An 18667-nucleotide genomic window follows, 5' to 3' on the forward strand; every position below is an offset into this window, starting at 1 on the left:
GCCATCCAGCCATCTCATCCTCTGTCGTCCCCTTCTCCTCTTGCCCCCAATCCCTCCCAGCATCAGAGTCTTTTCCAATGAGTCAACTCTTCGCATGAGGTGGCCAAAGTATTGGAGTTTCAGCTTCAGCATCATTCCTTCCAAGGAAATCCCAGGCCTGATCTCCTTCAGAATGGACTGGTTGGATGTCTTTGCAGTCCAAGGGACTCTCAATAGTCTTCTCCAACACCACAGTTCAAAAGCATCAATTCTTCAGCGCTCAGCCTTCTTCACAGTCCAACTCTGACATCCATACATGACCACAGGAAAAACCATAGCCTTGACTAGACAGACCTTTGTTGACAAAGTAATGTCTCTGCTTTTCAATATGCTATCTAGGTTGGTCATAACTTTTCTTCCAAGGAGTACGTGTCTTTTAATTTCATGGCTGCAATCACCATCTGCAATGATTTTGGAGCCCAAAAAAATAGTCTGACACTGTTTCCCCATCTATTTCCCATGAAGTGATGGGACCGGATGCCATGATCTTTGTTTTCTGAATGTTGAGCTGTAAGCCAACTTTTTCACTCTCCATCTTCACCTTCATCAAGAGGCTTTTTAGTTCCTCTTCACTTTCTGCCACAAAGGTGGTGTAATCTGCATATCTGACGTTATATCCCGGCAATCTTGATTCCAGCTTGTATTTCTTCCAGTCCGGCGTTTCTCATGATGTACTCTGCATATAAGTTTAATAAGCAGGGTGACAATATACAGCCTTGACGTACTCCTTTTCCTATTTGGAACTAGTCTGTTGTTGCATGTCCAGTTCTAACTGCTGCTTCCTGACCTGCATATAGGTTTCTCAAGAGGCAGGTCAGGTGGTCTGGTATTCCCATCTCTTTCAGAATTTTCCACAGATTATTGTGATCCACACAGTCAAAGATTTTGGCATTGTCAATAAATCAGAAATAGATGTTTTTCTGGAACTCTCTTATTTTTTCCATGATCCAGCAGATGTTGGCAATTTGATCTCTGATTCCTCTGCCTTTTCTAAAACGAGCTTGAAGATCTGGAAGTTCACAGTTCACGTATTGCTGAAGCCTGGCTTGGAGAATTTTGAGCATTACTTTACTAGCGTGTGAGATGAGTGCAATTGTGTGGTGGTTTCAACATTCTTTGGCACTGCCTTTCTTTGGGACTGGAATGAAAACTAACCTTTTCCAGTCCTGTGGCCACTGCTGAGTTTTCCAAATTTCCTGGCATATTGGGTGCAGCACTTTCACAGCATCATCTTTCAGGATTCGAAATAGTTCAACTGGAATTCCATCACCTCCACTAGCTTTGTTTATAATGATGCTTTCTAAGGCCCACTTGACTTCACATTCCAGGATGTCTGGCTCTAGGTGAGTGATCACAACATTGTGATTATCTTGGTCTTGAAGACCTTTTTTGTACAGTTCTTCTGTGTATTCTTGCCACCGCTTCTTAATATCTTCTGCTTCTGTTAGGTCCATTACCATTTCTGTCCTATATCTAGTCCATCTTTGCATGAAATATTTCCTTGGTATCTCTGATTTTCTTGAAGAGATTTCTAGTGTTTCCCATTCTGTTGTTTTCCTCTATTTCTTTGCATTGATCGCTGAGGAAGGCTTTCTTATCTCTTCCTGCGATTCTTTGGAACTCTGCATTCAGATGCTTATATCTTTTCTTTTATCCTTTGTTTTTCACTTCTCTTCTTTTCACAGCTATTTGTAAGGCCTCCCCAGACAGCCATTTTGCTTTTTTGCATTTCTTTTCCATGGGGATGGTCTTGATCCCTGTCTCCTGTACAATGTCACGAACCTCATTCCATAGTTCATCAGGCACTCTATCTATCAGATCTAGGCCCTTAAATCTATTTCTCACTTCCACTATATAATCATAAGGGATTTCATTTAGGTCATACCTGAATGGCCTAGTGGCTTTCCCTACTTTCTTCAATTTAAGTCTGAGTTTGGCAGTAAGGAGTTCATGATCTGAGCCACAGTCAGCTCCTGGCCTTGTTTTTGTTGACTGTACACAGCTTCTCCATCTTTGGCTGCAAAGAATATAATCAATCTAATTTCGGTGTTGGCCATCTGGTGATGTCCATGTGTAGAGTCTTCTCTTGTGTTGTTGGAAGAGGGTATTTGCTATGACCAGTGCATTTTCTTGGCAAAACTCTATTAGTCTTTGCCCTGCTTCATTCTGTATTCCAAGGCCAAATTTGCCTGTTATTCCAGGTGTTTCTTGACTTCCTACTTTTGCATTCCCATTCCCTATAATGAAAAGGACATCTTTTGGGGGCATTAGTTCTAAAAGGTCTTGTAGGTCTTCATAGAACCATTCAGCTTCAGCTTCTTCAGCATTACTGGTTGGGGCATAGACTTGGATTACTGTGATATTGAATGGTTTGCCTTGGAAACGAACAGAGATCATTCTGTCGTTTTTGAGTTTCCATCCAAGTACTGCATTTCAGACTCTTTTGTTGACCATGGTGACTACTCCATTTCTTCTAAGAGATTCCTGCCCACAGTAGTAAATACAATGGTCATCTGAGTTAAATTCACCCATTCCAGTCCATTTTAGTTTGTTGATTCCTAGAATGTCAACGTTCACGCTTGCCATCTCCTGTTTGACCACTTCCAGTTTGCCTTGATTCATGGACTTGGCATTCCAGGTTCCTATGCAATATTGCTCTTTACAGCATTGGACCTGGCTTCTATCACCAGTCATATCCACAACTGTGTATTATTTTTGCTTTGGCTCCATTCCTTCATTCTTTCTGAAATTATTTCTCCACTGATCTCCAGTAGCATATTGGGCACCTACTGACCTGGGGAGTTCCTCTTTCAGTATCCTATCATTTTGCCTTTTCATACTGTTCATGGGGTTCTCAAGGCAAGAACCCCACCTAGGGTGTCCCTTTAAGTGCCTGATGCACCAATCTACAGAGTAGGACTCCAGCCAGGAGGGCCTCTCTATGTTCATGATGCGCCAAACAACTGAGAAGGACCCCAGGCAAGGGAGCCGTCTAAGTTCCTAAATGGGCGGATCTATAGAAAAAAGACTGGCTGAAGAGGCCTCCTGATCACCAGCTACAAGAGGCCAAAACAAGACTCTGATAGGGCCATAACTCCTGCACTGGAGGCCGTCTGTGTCCCTGCACACTTGGTGAAGCCAGGATCCCTGCAAGCCAAGCAGCTAAGCACCTTCATGCCAGCCCTCACTGGGGCAGAGCTGCCACAGGCAAAAAAAAAAAAGGCCTTGTGTCTATGCTTGCAGGGTCGCTTTTGCCATTTCTGGCTGCTTGCGACCCTGTGGACTGTGGCCTGCCACAGAAGAACTTCTCTGTCTGAGGAGTTCTTCAGGCTAGAATACTGAAGTGTATAGGCCAATACTTGTTGCCATACCCTTCTAGAGCACTATATTGCCTGCTGCCCTAGCTGACCACTCCCCTGAGTATCTGGTGCTGCCAGAACCCCTGCAAGCCGAGCAGCTGCACCACCTCCACACCTGGCCTTTACTGGGGCAGATCCAAGTCCTCCAGGGCAGCCTCAGGAGCAAACCCCAGTGGATGGACGACCCACATGCAGAGGTGGAAATAAAACCACAATTGAAACTCAGGGGCAGTGTTGTTAAGAAACAAGACCCAAACCTTCACACCAGTTGTACAAGCTGCACAAGCTGCACGTTAAATCTACTTGATCAACTGAGCAGACTCTGTGTCTATGGAATATATACAAGGACATTGAGATCTCCCACAAAAGAAAACACACTAGTTCTGATAGCTGTGGACATTGAAGGCAAGAACACACAAGATTAGCACCAGATTATAATCTGAGCTGCCCTCACAGCAGGTCCAGAGACCAGCACAGTGTTGGAGGACATCCTAGGGAGGTGGGGTGGACTGTGACTCCCAGTGAGGAAAAGGACTCTGACAGCAGTGACTCAAGAAAAACATTTATTATTCTTATATTTAGACTTGTTCTGTAGATTCTTTGGGTTTTTTTCTCCCCCGCCTTCCCTCCCCCCCCCCCCCCCGCCCTTTCTGTTGCAGTTGTCAATTTTTTGTCACTATGAATCTAATTAAGCTTTTGAGCTTTTCTTTTTTTTCCTCAGTCATATTTTTTACTATTGTTATAAACCTCTGCGTCTACATTGGGCTTTTGCAGTTCTGTGGAGTTTTCCGTTTTTTCTCTCTCTTTTTTTAAAGTTTAATTATTTTTAATTTATTGTTATTTTTTCTACATCTATTCCTTTGTTTGCTTTTCCTACTATTCTTTTCCCCTTGCAGTTAATCTGTAATGTATATAAATCTTCTTCATCTACCTCTATTTAACTTTGCATATCTATTCAGTTTTGTTTTGTTTTTTTCCCTTTTCCTTTCTTCTCAACATATTTGTTAGTTTTGTTTTCATTGCTTTATTCTCCCCTTGGCACCCTGCATTAGTTTTCCTTCCCAGTTTGTGCTATAGTTAGTTTTGTTCTTAACTGGTAAATATAATTTTTGATTACCTTGGTTTGCTGGGTCAATCTGCTGTACTTTATTTTTGTTGGGCTGTTTTGATTTTGCTTATGGGTGTATATGTATATGTGTATATTCCATTATTTTAATTATTATTTGCCTGATTTTGTAACTGCCATTTGTCAGGGTTCATCTTTGGATACTCGTTTTGGGGTATTTGTTTTAATCTTACTTAATGCCATAACAAACTACTTGTGGAATCTGACCAGAGATCAAGCCCAGAGCCTTTGGAGTGGGAGCACTGACTCCAAGACCCTAGAATACCAGAGAACTAACCCTAGGGAATACCAAATAGTGAGAACTCACACAAAGGAAACTGCTTGAATACAAGACCCGGCATCACTCAACCACCAGTAGCACCCTATGCAGGACGCCTCATCTAAACAGCAAACGAAGCAAAATTACAGACCCAATCATCAGCAGACAGGACTACCACCTCACTCAGCCTTGCCCATCAGAGGAAAAACAAACAAAAAACAAAAGAAAAAACTCAATATACTAATGCATATATATGGAATTTAGAAAGATGGTAATGATAACCCTGTATGCGAGACAGCAAACGAGACATAGATGTATAGAACAATCTTTTGGTGGGATGATTTGGGGGAATGTCATGGAAACATGTATAATATCGCCAGTTCAGGTTCAATACAGGATCCTTGGGGCTGGTGCACTGGGATGACGTGGAGTGATGGTATGGGGAGGGAGGTGGGAGAGGGGTTCAGGATGGGGAACACATGTACAGCCGTGGCGGATTCATGATGATGTGTGGCAGAACCAATACAATATTGTAAAGTAATTAGCCTTGAATTAAATACATAAATTTAAATTAAAAAAAAATAAAATCATGAGATGTTAAAAAAAAAAAAAAAGAAAGAAAAGACTCAGCACAAAGCTCACCATATACAGACTTTACACAAACCACTGGACTAATCTTAGGAGGGCAGAAACTGAAAGGAAGAAAGAATTCAACCTTGAAGCCTGGGAAAAGGAGACCTCAAACACAATAAGTTAAAAAAAATGATGAAAAGACAGATAAATAATACACAAATGAAAGAACAAACTAGAAATACAGGAGTCCAAATAAATGAAGAGGAAATATGCAAACTACCTGAAAAAGAATTCAGAATAATGATAGTAAAGGTAATAGAAAACCTTGAAAACAGAGTGGAGAAAATGCAAGAATCAATTAAGAAAGAGCTAGAAGAATTAAAGAATAAACATACAGAGACAAACAACACAGTTCCTGAAATCAAAAATATTCTAAAAGGAATCAATAGCAGAATATCTGAAGCAAAAGAACGAATCAGTGAGCCAGAAGATAAAATGGTGGAAATAACTTCTGAAGAGCAGAATAAAGTAAAAAGAATGAAAAGAACTGAAGATAGTCTCAGAGAACTCTTGGACAATATCAAATGCACCAATATTCGAATTATAGGGATCCCAGAAGAAGAAGAGAAAAAGAAAGAATATGAGAAAATTTTGGAAGAGATTATAGTTGAAAATCTGCCCAACATGGAAAAGGAAATAGTCAATCAAGTTTGAGAGGTACAAAGAGTTCCATACAGGACAAACCCAAGCAGAAACACACCAAGACACATACTAATCAAACTAAGACTAAACACAAAGAAAGAATATTAAAAGCAGCAAGGGAAAAGCAACAAGTAACATACAAGGGAAATCCTCTTTGCTTAACAGCTGATTTTTCAGCAGAAAACTCTGCAGGCCAAAAGGCAATGACAGGATATATTTAAAGTACAAAAAGGGGAAAATCTACAACCAAGATTACTGTACCTGGCAAGGATTTCATTCAAAATTGATGGGGAAATAGAAAGTTTTCCAGGCAAGCAAAAGTTAAGAGAATTCAGTACCACCAAACCAGCTTTACAACAAATGTTAAAGGGACTTATATAGTCAAGAAATACAAGAGAAGAAAATCTACAAAATCAACCCCAAACAATTAAGAAAATGGCAATAGGAACATAAATATCAATAATTACTTTAAATGTAAACAAATTAAATGTTCCAACCAAAAGACACAGACTGGCTGAATGGATGAACAAACAAGACCTATATATAAATGCTGTCTACAAGAAACCCATTTCAGACCTAACAACACATATAGACTGAAAGTGAGGGGATGGAAAAATATATTCCATGCAAATGGGAAGCAAAAGAAAGCCAGAGTAGCAATCCTCATATCAGACAAAATAGACCTTAAAATAAAGAAGATTACAAGAGATAAGGAAGGACTCTACATAATGATCAAGGGATCAGTCCAAGAGGAAGACGTAATAATTGTAAATATCTCTGCACCCAACATAGGAGCGCCTCAATACATAAGACAAACACTAACAGACATAAAGGGAGAAACTGACAGTAACACAATACTAGTAGGAGACTTTAACACACCACTCACACCAATAGACAGATCATCAAAACAGAAAATTAATAAGGAAACACAAGTCTTAAAAGATACATTAGATGAGATGGATCTCATTGATGTCTTCAGGACATTCCATCTAAAGGCAGAAGAATACACCTTCTTCTCAAGTGCCCATAGGAAATTCTCCAGGACAGACCATGTCTTGGGTCACAACTCAGTAAATTTAAGAAAACTGAAATCATATCAAGCATCTTCTCTGATCACAATGAAAAAATGTAAAAAACACAAATACCACAGTACATTTCTAAATAATCAACAGGTTACTGAGGAAATCAAAAGGGAAATCAAAAAATTCTAGAAACAAATGACAATGAAAACACAACTCCAAACCTATGGGAGGCAGCAAAAGCAGTTCTAAGAGGGAAGTTTATAGCAATTACAATCCTACCTCAAGAAATAAGAAAAAACATCAAGCAGACAGCCTAACTTTACACCTAAAGCGAATGGAAAAGAAGAACCAAAAATAAAAAACACCCAAGATTAGTAGAAGGAAAGAAATCATAAAGATCAGAGTGGAAATAAATGAAAAAGAAATGAAGGAAACAACAGTAAAGATTAATAAAACTAAAAGTTGATTCTTTGAGAAGATAAAGAAAATTTAGCCAGACTCATCAAGAAAAAAGAAAGAAGAATCAAATCAACAAAATTAGAAATGAAAAAGGAAAGGTTACAACAGACAGTGCGGAAATACAAAGGATTATAAGAGACTATTATGAAAAACTGTACGGCAATAAAGTGGATAACCTAGAAGAAATGGACAGATTCTTAGAAAAGTTCAATCTTTTAAGATTGAACCAAGTAGAAATAGAAATTATGAACAAACCAATTACAATGACTGAAATTGAAGCTGTGATAAAACATATCCCAAAAAACAAAAGCAAAGGACTGGATGACTTCACAAGGGAATTCTATCAAACATTTAGAGAGGAGCTAATGCCTAGCCATCTAAAACTGTTTCCAAAAAATTGCAGAGGAAGGAACATTTCCAAACTCTTTCTATGAGTATCATCATCCTGATACCAAACCAGACAAAGACAACACAAAAAAAGAAAACTACAGGCCAATATCAGTGATGAGCATAGATGTAAAAATCCTCAACAAAAATTTAGCAAACAGAATTCAGCAACACATCAAAAAGCTCATACACCATGGTCAAATTGGTTTTGTTCCAAGGATGCAAGGATTCTTCAGTATAAGAAAATCAAACAATGTGATACACCATATTAACAAATTGAAAAATAAAAGCCAAATGATAATCTCAATAGATGCAGAAAAAGCCTTTGACAAAATTCAGCACTGATTTATAATTAAAACTCTTCAAAAACTGGGCATAAAAGGAATCTACCTCAATATAGTGAAGGCCATATATGATAAGCCTGCAGCAAACATTATTCTCATTGGTGAAAAGCTGAAAGCATTCCCCCTAAGATCAACAAGACAAGGGTGTCCACTTTCACCACTATTATTCAGCATAGTTCTGGGAGCCCTAGCTACAGCAGTCAGAGAAGAAAAAGAAATAAAAGGAATCCAGATTGAAAAGAAGTAAAGCTCTCACCGTTTTTCAGATGACATGATACTATACACAGAAATCCCTAAGGATAATATCAGAAAATTATTAGAACTAATCAGTGAATTTAGCAAAGTTGCAGGATGCAAAATCAATACAAAAAACTCACTTGCATCTCTATATACTAACAATACAAAATCAGAAAGAGAAATTAAGGAATCAATCCCATTCACCATTGCAACAAAAAGAATTAAATATCTAGGAATAAACTTACCTAAGGAGACAAAAGAACTGTACACAGAAACTTACAAGACACTGATAAAAGAAATCAAAGATGACATAAACAGATGGAGAGATATTCCATGTTCCTGGGTAGGAAGAATCAATACTGTGAAAGTGGCTATACTACCAAATGCAACCTACAGATTCAATGTAATCACTATCAAATTTCCAATGGCATTTTTCACAGAACTAGAACAAAAAATTTCACAATTCATATGGAAACACAAAAGGCCCTGAATAATCAATGTAGTTTTGAGAAAGAAGAATGGAGCTGAAGGAATCAACCTTCCTGACTTCAGATTATACTACAAAGCTACAGTCATCAAGGCAGTATGGTACTGGCACAAAAACAGAAATATATACCAATGGAGCAAGATAGAAAGCCCAGAAATAAACCCATGCCCTATGGGTACCTTATTTTTGACAAAGGAGGCAAGAATATACAACGGGGCAAAAACCACCTCTTCAGTCAATGGTGCTGGAAAAACTGGACAGCTACATGTAAAAGAATTAAATTAGAACACTTCCTAACACCATACACAAAGATAAATTCAAAATGGATTAAAGACCTAAATGTAAGACCAGAAGCTATAAAACTCTTCCAAGGAAAACATAGGCAGAACACTCCATGACATAAATCAAAGCAAGATCCTCTCTGACCCACCTCCTAGAGAAATGGAATTTAAAATGAAAGTAAACAAGTGGGACCTGATTAAACTTAAGAGCTTTTGCACAGCAAAGGAAGCTATAAGCAAGGTGAAAAGACAACCCTTAGAATGGGAGAAAATAATAGCAAATGAAACTGACAAAGGATTAATTTCCAAAATATTCAAACAGCTCATACAACTCAATACCAGAAAAACAAACAACCCAATCAAAAAGTGGGAAAAAGAGCTAAAGAGACATTTTTCCAAAGAAGACATACAGATGGCTAACAAGCACATGAAAAGATGTTCAACATTGCTCATTATTAGAGAAAACCAAATCAAAACTACAATGAGATATCAATCACCTCACACCAGTCAGAATGGCCATCATCAAAAAGTCTACAAGCAATAAATGTTGGAGAGGGTGTGTAGAAAAGGGAATGCTCTTGCACTGTTAGTGGGACTGTAAATTGATACAGCCACTATGGAATACAGTATGGAGATGCCTTTAAAAACTAAGAATAAAACCACCATATGACCCAGCAACCCCACCTAGGCATATACCCTGAGGAAACCAAAATTGAAAAAGACACATGTATCCCATTGTTCATTGCAGCACTAGTTACAATAGTTAGAACATGGAAGCAACCTAGATGTCCATCGACAGATGAATGGATAAAGAAGTTGTGGTACATATACACAATGGAATATTACTCAGCCATAAAAAGGAATGCATTTAAGTCAGTTCTAATGAGGTGGGTGAACCTAGAGCCTATTATACAGAGTGAAGTAAGTCAGAGAAAGGTAAATATCATATTCTAACACATATATACAGACTCTAGGAAAACGGTACTGAAAAATTTATTTGCAGGGCAACAATGGAGAAACAGTCATAGAGAATAGACTTATGAACATGGGGAGGGGGAGGAGAGGGTGAGATGTATGGAAAGAGTAACATGGAAACTTACATTACCATATGTAAAATATATAGCCAACGGGAATTTTCTGTACGGCACAGGAAACTCAAACAGGGGCTCTGTATCAAGCTAGAGGGGTGGGATGGGGAGGGACATGGGAGAGAGTTTCAAAAGGGAGGGGATATAGTGTACTTATGGCTGATTCATTTTGAGGTTTGACAGAAAACAAAATTCTGTAAAGCAATTATCCTTCAGTTAAAAAAATTAATAGAAACAAACCAAAGAAAAGTAAAAATAGACACAAGGGACTCCATCAAAGTTGAACATCTGTGCATTAAAGTCTTAACAGTGTGAAAAGGCAACCTGTGGGATGGTGGGAAGTGTTTGCAAATCTTATGTCTGATACACAGTAGTATCCAGAATATATATATAGAGTTCCTACAACTTATATTAAACATCAAAGCATTAAAGCACATATACGACATTGTGAGAAAGCAACATACAACGTGGAAGAAAACGTTGAAATCCTTTAGAAAATGATCTTACTTATATTTGCTGGCTGTGCTGGGTCTTCGTTGCTGTTCTGGCTTTCCTCTAGTCGCAGATGGTGGGGCTACTCCTCACTGTGGTGTGCAGCTGCTCACTTTGCACACTCTCATTGCTGTGGCACACACTCACTGCCCTGGCTCCTCTTTTGTGGAGCACGGGCTCTGGGGCACGCAGGCGTCAGTAGCTGCAGCTCCCCAGGTCTAGCACAGGCTCAGTAGTTGCGGTGTGCAGGCTTTGTGCTCCGCAGCATGTGGGATCTTCCTGGATCAGGATCAAACTCATGTCACCTGCATTGGTAAGCAGATTCTTTGACCACAAAGCCACCTGGGAAGCCCAAAAATGTTGAAAAATCTGATCTCTACTAAGAGGATAATATTCAGAATATATAAATAATTTCTACAATTAAACAGACCGATAACCAAATTGAAAGTGTTCATACTACTTGACGATTTCTCTAAAGATGACTTATAAATTGCAAGCAAACATATAAGAAAATGCTGAAAATCGCTAATCATTAGGAAAATGAAAAGAAGAAAGACATAACACTTCACAATCATGATGAGGGATACTGTGAGAAAAAACATATGTTGACTAGGATGTAAAGAAACTGAAATTGTTTCACACCGCTGGTGGGGATATGAAATGGTACAGCCATGATGAAAAGTACTATATGGGCTTCACAGGTGGCATTTGTGGTAAAGAACACACCTATTAATGCAGGAGATGTAAGAGACTTGGGTTTGATCCCTGGGAAGATGCCCTGGAGGAGGTGCTGCCGGATTCGTGGTCTCTGAAGGAAAAGATTTAACTCCAGGACCAAAGCCAGTCTCAGTCACTCAGAGTTTTGTGTAAATTTTGCTAAAAGTGAAAGTGACGGAGAAATCCTCTGTCATATAGAAGACGTCATAAGGGGGCGTACACATCAGAAGGGGGCAGGAGAGTACCCACCTCACTAGTTTAAGCAGGGCCTTGTATACTTCTCAACTAGCTGCTGGGAACAGATAAAATATACCTCAAGGCTGTGGGAATTTTGTCCAGACCCTTTCCCAGAACATACATCCTGGGATGACATCAGTATGATATTAGCCAGAAGGAACAGGTTAACCCAGAGCTCAAGGTTATGGAAGTTTTCACCTGGACTGTCTTCCTTAACATACATCCAAAGCTCAAAAAAAAAAAAAAAAAAAAAAAGGCATGCCTTTGAACAAGAGATACTGCTGCCTACAAGACCTACTTGTCTAAGGCAAAAGAATGTGAAAAAGAAGGAATGTTTACCTCCTCCTTGAAGGGTCTTACTTAGGCTTGGGCTCCTTATCAACCTGCCTAAGTTAACTTTCTCAAAGGGCCAGTGGAACTTTGGGTGTTAGGCATCAATGTTGGATCCCTAGGGCTCCCAGCTGCTGTCTGAGGGGAGAAACCCAGGGCAGGGAGCACTAGGAGTGTCTGAGGCAGGAGAACAGGTGCTCCCTGCTGCCCTGTTGGGTGGCGGCATCAGTGAACAGAAAGGGGAGGAGGAGGAACAGCCCACGTCAGGATTGAGGGGAGTAGGCAATGGCACCCCACTCCAGTACCCTTGCCTGGAAAATCCCATGGACGGAGGAGCCTGGTGGGCTGCAGTCCATGGGGTCACTAAGGGTCGGACACTACTGAGTGACTTCATTTTCACTTTTCATTTTCATGCATCGAAGGAAATGGCAACCCACTCCAGGGTTCTTGCCTGGAGAATCCCAGGGATGGTGGAGCCTGATGGGCTGCTGTCTATGGGGTTGCACAGAGTCAGACACGACTGAAGCAACTTAGCAGCAGTAGCAGCAGATGGTCTTCCTAATTCTTCTAGTTAGTTCTGGGTGACCCCATGCCATCTCTAAGGAGGTGCCAAGGCTGAGCATCCCAAGGCCCCTGCTAGGAAGTCCAGGGAGATTGCTGAATGCAGATTTACAAAGATTCAGCCTTAAAGTAGAGAGAGAGATCTCACAATTTCTTAGTCATGTACCTTCACTGGTAGATTTTGAATTGGGACCCATATCCTGCTTCAAAGACTCCTTGTTCATGACTCTGCCTACTGTGTGTTACCAAACTTCAAGTTTAGGGTCTTATCTGTGGACCATTAGTCTTTTGGTGGCAAAGATACTTTATCCATCTTTGCATCTCACACCTGTATACGTGTTTCATGATGTGCTTCCCTGAAAGGTTGAATAAGATGTTTAATGAAATAATGAATTGGGTCATGAGGAATGAATTTGTCAAACCAAACGCAGTGCCTCCCCCAAAGCACTCTTGTCCTCTCCTCAGGACACATTGTCCCCATCTGGTCACCCTCCTTCACGTGGCTGTGTGTTTCTGCCCCAGTCTCCACAGGGCATCCTTCACATCCTTGTTTCTCAGACTGTAGATGAGGGGATTCAGCATCGGGATGACCAGGGTGTAGAAGACAGAGACCACCTTGCCCTGCTCCATGGACTGCACAGCTCCCGGCTGGGCATACATGACAAAGACAGTCCCATAAAAGAGGGACACGGCTGTCATGTGGGAGCCGCAAGTGGAGAAGAGCTTGTGTCTCCCTCCTCCTGAGCGCATCCTCAGGATGGTCACTGTGATGTAGCCATAGGAGGTGAGGACCACGAGTGTGGTGCCCACGATGATGAGGCCACAAATGCCAAACATGACCAGCTCATTGATGGTAGTGTCAGCACAGGCAAGCTTGAGCAGAGGCGGCACATCACAGAAGAAGTGGTCGATGTGGTTGGAGCTGCAGAACGGGAGAGTGAATGTGAAGCTGGCCTGCAGGATGGAGTTGAGGCAGCCCCCGCAGTAGCAGCCCAGCACCAGGCGGGCACAGGCCGAGGGGCACATGGAGATGGGATAGCTCAGGGGGCTGCAGATGGCCATGAAGCGGTCATAGGCCATCACGGCCAAGAGGAATCCCTCAGTGGTGACCAGCAGGGAGAAGAAGAAGAACTGGGTGGCACATCCCTCAAAGGTAATGACCTTGGAGGAGGACAGGAAGTTAGCCAAGGCCTTAGGTGCAATGACAGACGAGTAACACAGGTCCACAAGTGAGAGGTTCTTGAGGAAGAAGTACATTGGGGAGTGCAGACGGGCATCCAGGGTGATGACCACCATCATGATGAGGTTCCCCAGGATGGCCACCATGTACAGGGCCAGGAACACTGCAAAGAGCAGGGCCTGGGTCTGCAGACCACCCTCAAATCCATCCAGCACAAACTCCTGCAGAGGCATCACTGAGAGGTTTCCATTTCTGTGAGGTGACATGGCCCTGAGCTGATGATACCCAGAGTAGACAGCAGAGAGCAGGCCGGGGCAGCAAGAGGGAGCAGGTCAAGGTCACAAGGTCATATCTCTTGTAAACCAGAGAGCCTTCAGTGCCTCACTGCCCACTGACTAAGAGACCACAGCTGCCCATTTCTGATGCACTCAGACTAACCTGAAATGCAAAGATTTCCTCCAATTCACTAAATCACAAACATGCAGATTCATTCCCTCTGTGGTAAAGTCTGAGCTGCTATTTATTGGGGCAGGGCCTGGGTGCTTCAGTGAGACCTTGCAGTGTGAGCAGCATTGCAGGCCCTTGTCCCTCCTCTCAGAGAAAAGCTTTCCACCCCCAAGGAAATGCCTCCTAATGGTGCCATTTCCACACTTGCTCATGTATTTTACCTTAAGTTATCTGTGCCTCAGTAACTAATTCATTAATTTTAGAAATGCGAACTGAGGGCCTCATACCTACCTGCTCTTGAGTTGGTGATGACTCCATCTCCAGGCAGGGAACAGAGCAGGAACCAGCCCCCATGAGGCAAATGTGTGTTTTCTGTCTGCTTCTCCTGCAACCCCTGAGCCCCATCTCAGCTCCACTGTCTGGAGCCTGGACCACAGTGTCATGGTGTCAGCAGAGCGCTGTGTATTCTTGAGGACCTCAGGGAGCCTCCTGCCAATGTCCCAATGTTGGAAAAAATGGAGAGGGGACACCACCTCCATGGTCTGAGAAGCAGCAGGACAGGGGCTGCGACACTCTCAGGAGATGGGCATGCCTTCCCCGCCCTGGCTCCTGGGAACACCCTGTGAGGTGACTGCTTGGAGCCATGGGAGCCTCCAACACGGTCACATTTGCTCAATGTCTGCGTCTCCTGCTGGGTGCTGCTTCCTGTCCCCGTCACAGCCCAGACCTCCCTTGTCTGCACTGCACAGGGCTGACCACCACACTCACATGGGACATGGGGACCTGCTGTGTGGTGGCCAGAGGAATGGTTGAGGAACGGTTGAGTGGGGAAGAATGGTGGGCACAGAGCCACAGTGCCTCTTGGGGGTGGAGGGTGGGGACGGAGGGTTCGTGAGAGGGTGAAGGCTGATTTCAAAGAGATCCCATGCTTCTTAGAGGTCAGATCTGCAACATCATGGAGCTGGCTGCCTTTGGAGGGAGAGAGTTCCCCAGAAGTGCGTGTGTGCAGGCAGAGGGTGGTGGTGAGTGGTGCCTGTTGAGGAGCAATGGCCCCCATGTTCCCTCCCAGCCTGAAGTTCTTAGAAGGTGATCCATGAGAGGCAAGACTTTCCAGTAGAAGTGCAAGTCAAAGAGTGGGTTGTCCAGCATTTCTTTCCTGGGCTATTTGACTCCAACCCTCACATGACAGCAGAGGGGACAGTCAGACCAGGGATGCCCAGGATGGCTCCTCTCAAATCAGGTTTTGAGATGGGTGTTACGGGTGGAGCTGGGGTCTGCCCAACACACCTTGGTCACCCAGCCCGTACATGGACCCCCTCTGTGCATTACCCAGATGGCCATGCCCTTGTTGTCCGTCTCTGCTCACTCCTGCTCATGCACACAATGCAGCCACTTTGACCAGAGTGACCAGCTCTCTCATCCACCATCCTCAGGCAGGCTGTCTTGTTTCTTTGTCCCCTGGGCTTCCCAGTTTCCTGTTTCTGTTCTGTTTCCCAGGACAATTCATCCACCTCAGAAAACTTGGGTCATCACAACAGTGACCCTTAGGATGCCTGGGGAAGCTTATGAGGAGAGGTTGACGTTTTCATCCTGAAAGCCAAGTTGTGGTTTGATTTTCGAAAAACAAACTCACATTCCTTTGGCTTGTTGAAATGACCTAGTAGGGCTGTGGTGGTGGCTTCAGTAAATCTGCCTCTGAGTTGATCCTGAGAAATACTTTCCCAGATGAAGCAGAAGAATCAGTGTTGTCTGCAAGACTCAATTTTAGTGACTGCATCCTGGGTCCTTTCATTGTGAATCTAGTAACTCAGGTGTGGTCTGAGGTCCCACAGAAACAGCAGGACTGTGAGCTATTCTGAAATTCAGAGTCTCAGGCACTAATTAAAGCCTACATTTATACAACATTCCCTGATTATTTCTACTCTCATTAAGCTCAGATGCGTTGCCCTAACTGACTCTGCCCAGGGCAGTGGGGAGTGGGGGACAATGTTGTCCAGGATCCAGACTCCCAGGACTTACCTGTCAGTGATGCTGACCATGCCCTGCTGAGTGATGACCACACTGCTCCTGTGATGTCAGGAGGGGCATGGCTCACCCAGGACCCTGTGTTCCCGGGGAGGACAGGACTCCTCACCAGGTCTGTGCTGATGATAATGACGTGGCACTGAGAACCCCCTCTGTTGTTCACCTCTGGCCTCCTGTGCAGAGAAGTGAGAGGGAGGAGGGGACAGAGGAGGGCAGCAGGCTCTGGCTGTAGGAACTGCTGGGTCTTGATAGAAGCAGAGCAGGGGATGGACTCAGTCACCTGACTCTCCACATTATCTGTCATCTAGGCAACATGTCAGGTTCCTGTACCTGAGGGTCACTCTTCTGGGAAGATGCTCTTTATTTGCAGATCTGGGACTTGAGGCCTCGAATGGCCAATTAGGTGAAACCTGGGCTTCTGAGTGCACTAGGACTCACAACCCCCTGGGTCGCACGAGCTGCAATCCTGTGGCCAATCGTCCTTTGATACATCTCAGTCCAGTACAGGGGAGGCAGGAAGACTGAAGTCCATTAGGGAGCCCTGAGTGTGGGTGGTGCTAACAGTAGAGAAACTCAGACAACTTATACGGAGTCTGTGGATGTCCTTGGAAAGATGTCCCTGGGCAGCAGGTGGGACCTCCTGGCCCACAGCCCTTTCTCCTCCTCTGCTCCATCCTCATCTGTGGTTGTGAGGAAAAGTGACAGGTGGGGAATCTGTACCCAGGGCAACAGCACAGCCCTTTCTATGACACCTATTACCATTATGATCCTTTTTCATGCTAAAATTGTCCTGTTTTGGCTATTTGCATTCTCTTCAAGGCAGCCCTACACTCAATGTGCTCAGTAGCTTCAGATGTGTCCAACTCTTTGCAACCCCATAGACTGTAGCCCACCAGGCTCCTCTGTCCACGGGATTCTCCAGTCAAGAACACTGGAGTGGGTTGCCATTTTGTTCTCTGGGGATCTTCCAGACCCAGTGATCAAACTCACGTTTTTTATCTCCTACATTGGCAAGAGAGGTTTTTTTACCACTAGCATCACCTGGGAAGCACTAAATATATCCACTAAAAAAATGGTAATCCTGGCTGGAAAAGGAAAACAAATATACAAATGTGATAAATGTTCAATATTAAAACAGAAAATATGCTGGATAAAGTTGTATTGTAAACATTCTTTTAAAAAAACATAAGACTGGGTGGCTCAATAATTATTTGAAAAAGTAGACTTCAGGACTAAATGTTCATGTGGTGACATTTCATAATGAGAATGTTTTATCCTGGATAAAGTGAGCTTTCAACTGGATAATGTGAAATTTTAAATTTGTGTACAATTAATAGAGATTTAAAATATAAAAGCTGATAGAATTAAAGTGAAATGCATACATTCAAATTATAGTTGATGTGTTAACATACCTCTCAATAATAATGAAACAAGGGAAAATTGTAGTCATTTGTTAGACTGAGTCAAAATATTAATTTAATGGACCCACTTGGCATAGATGAGCGCTATACTCAGCAACTGCAGAACATAAATTCCCTTGAAGCACACTGAACATCACTGTAGAAAGGTGAATAGTGTCTCCCGCAAAAGTGTCGACCCAGACATTCACAAGGTGATCTTACTTTAATATAGGGTCTTTCCAAATGAATGAGTTAGGATGAGGTCATGCTGGATTAGGCGGACCCTAAACCCAATGACTGGTGTCCTTATAAGATGAAGGACTGATACAGAGACACAAGACACACGGATGAAAGGCATGCAAAGACTGAGCAGAGGTTGGAATGATGTAGGAACAGGGGAATGAATGCCAAGGATGCCAGGAGCCTCCAGGAAGAGGCAAGGAAGAATGCTTGTCTAGAGCTTTCAAGGGCAGCAGGCCCTGCTGACAAATTGATTTTGGACATCTTTCTCCAGACCTCAAGAGAGTAAATTCCTGTTGCTATAAGTCACCAGTTTTGGGTTAACTAGTTACAATGGCCCTGGTGACTGACACAGGAGGGCAGGGAGGGAGTTTGCTTTTACCTGGCATGACCAGCAATAACCTCTACTCTCCTATCTCAGGGGTGGGCCATCTCTCCAGCTCTATGTAAAATGCACTCTTCAGAGATCTTGATCACCTTTCTTAATTCTTCCTTATTCTAGTTCACTTATTTCTATTGTTTAAACATGATAACATACTCTAATTACTTCTGAAATCTTCTCTAGAGAAACGTTTATATTGCTTTTTTTTAAATTTTTCAATAATGTATATTATGTAACAGACATTTCCCCCCTCTAAGTGTATATCTACAAAAGAAATGGATTCCTAAGTAGAA

At 42.6% G+C, this 18667-nt stretch overlaps 1 protein-coding gene across 1 annotated transcript; it reads right to left on the bottom strand.

Moving 5' to 3' along the window:
- Positions 1–13195: 13195 nt before the first annotated feature.
- On the bottom strand, positions 13196–14146 carry OR9S23B (olfactory receptor family 9 subfamily S member 23B). The gene has a single exon (NM_001390313.1). It carries the CDS (start codon positions 14144–14146, stop codon positions 13196–13198), a length of 951 nt encoding a protein of 316 aa, NP_001377242.1.
- Positions 14147–18667: the final 4521 nt, after the last annotated feature.

This window comes from Bos taurus, chromosome 3 (genome assembly GCF_002263795.3).
Source record: "Bos taurus isolate L1 Dominette 01449 registration number 42190680 breed Hereford chromosome 3, ARS-UCD2.0, whole genome shotgun sequence".
NCBI classification, from domain to species: domain Eukaryota; kingdom Metazoa; phylum Chordata; class Mammalia; order Artiodactyla; family Bovidae; genus Bos; species Bos taurus.

What these genes read in the sequence shown, in the direction of transcription:
- OR9S23B (NM_001390313.1), bottom strand. Translation starts at nt 14,146, where the DNA reads ATGTCACCTCACAGAAATGGAAACCTCTCAGTGATGCCTCTGCAGGAG.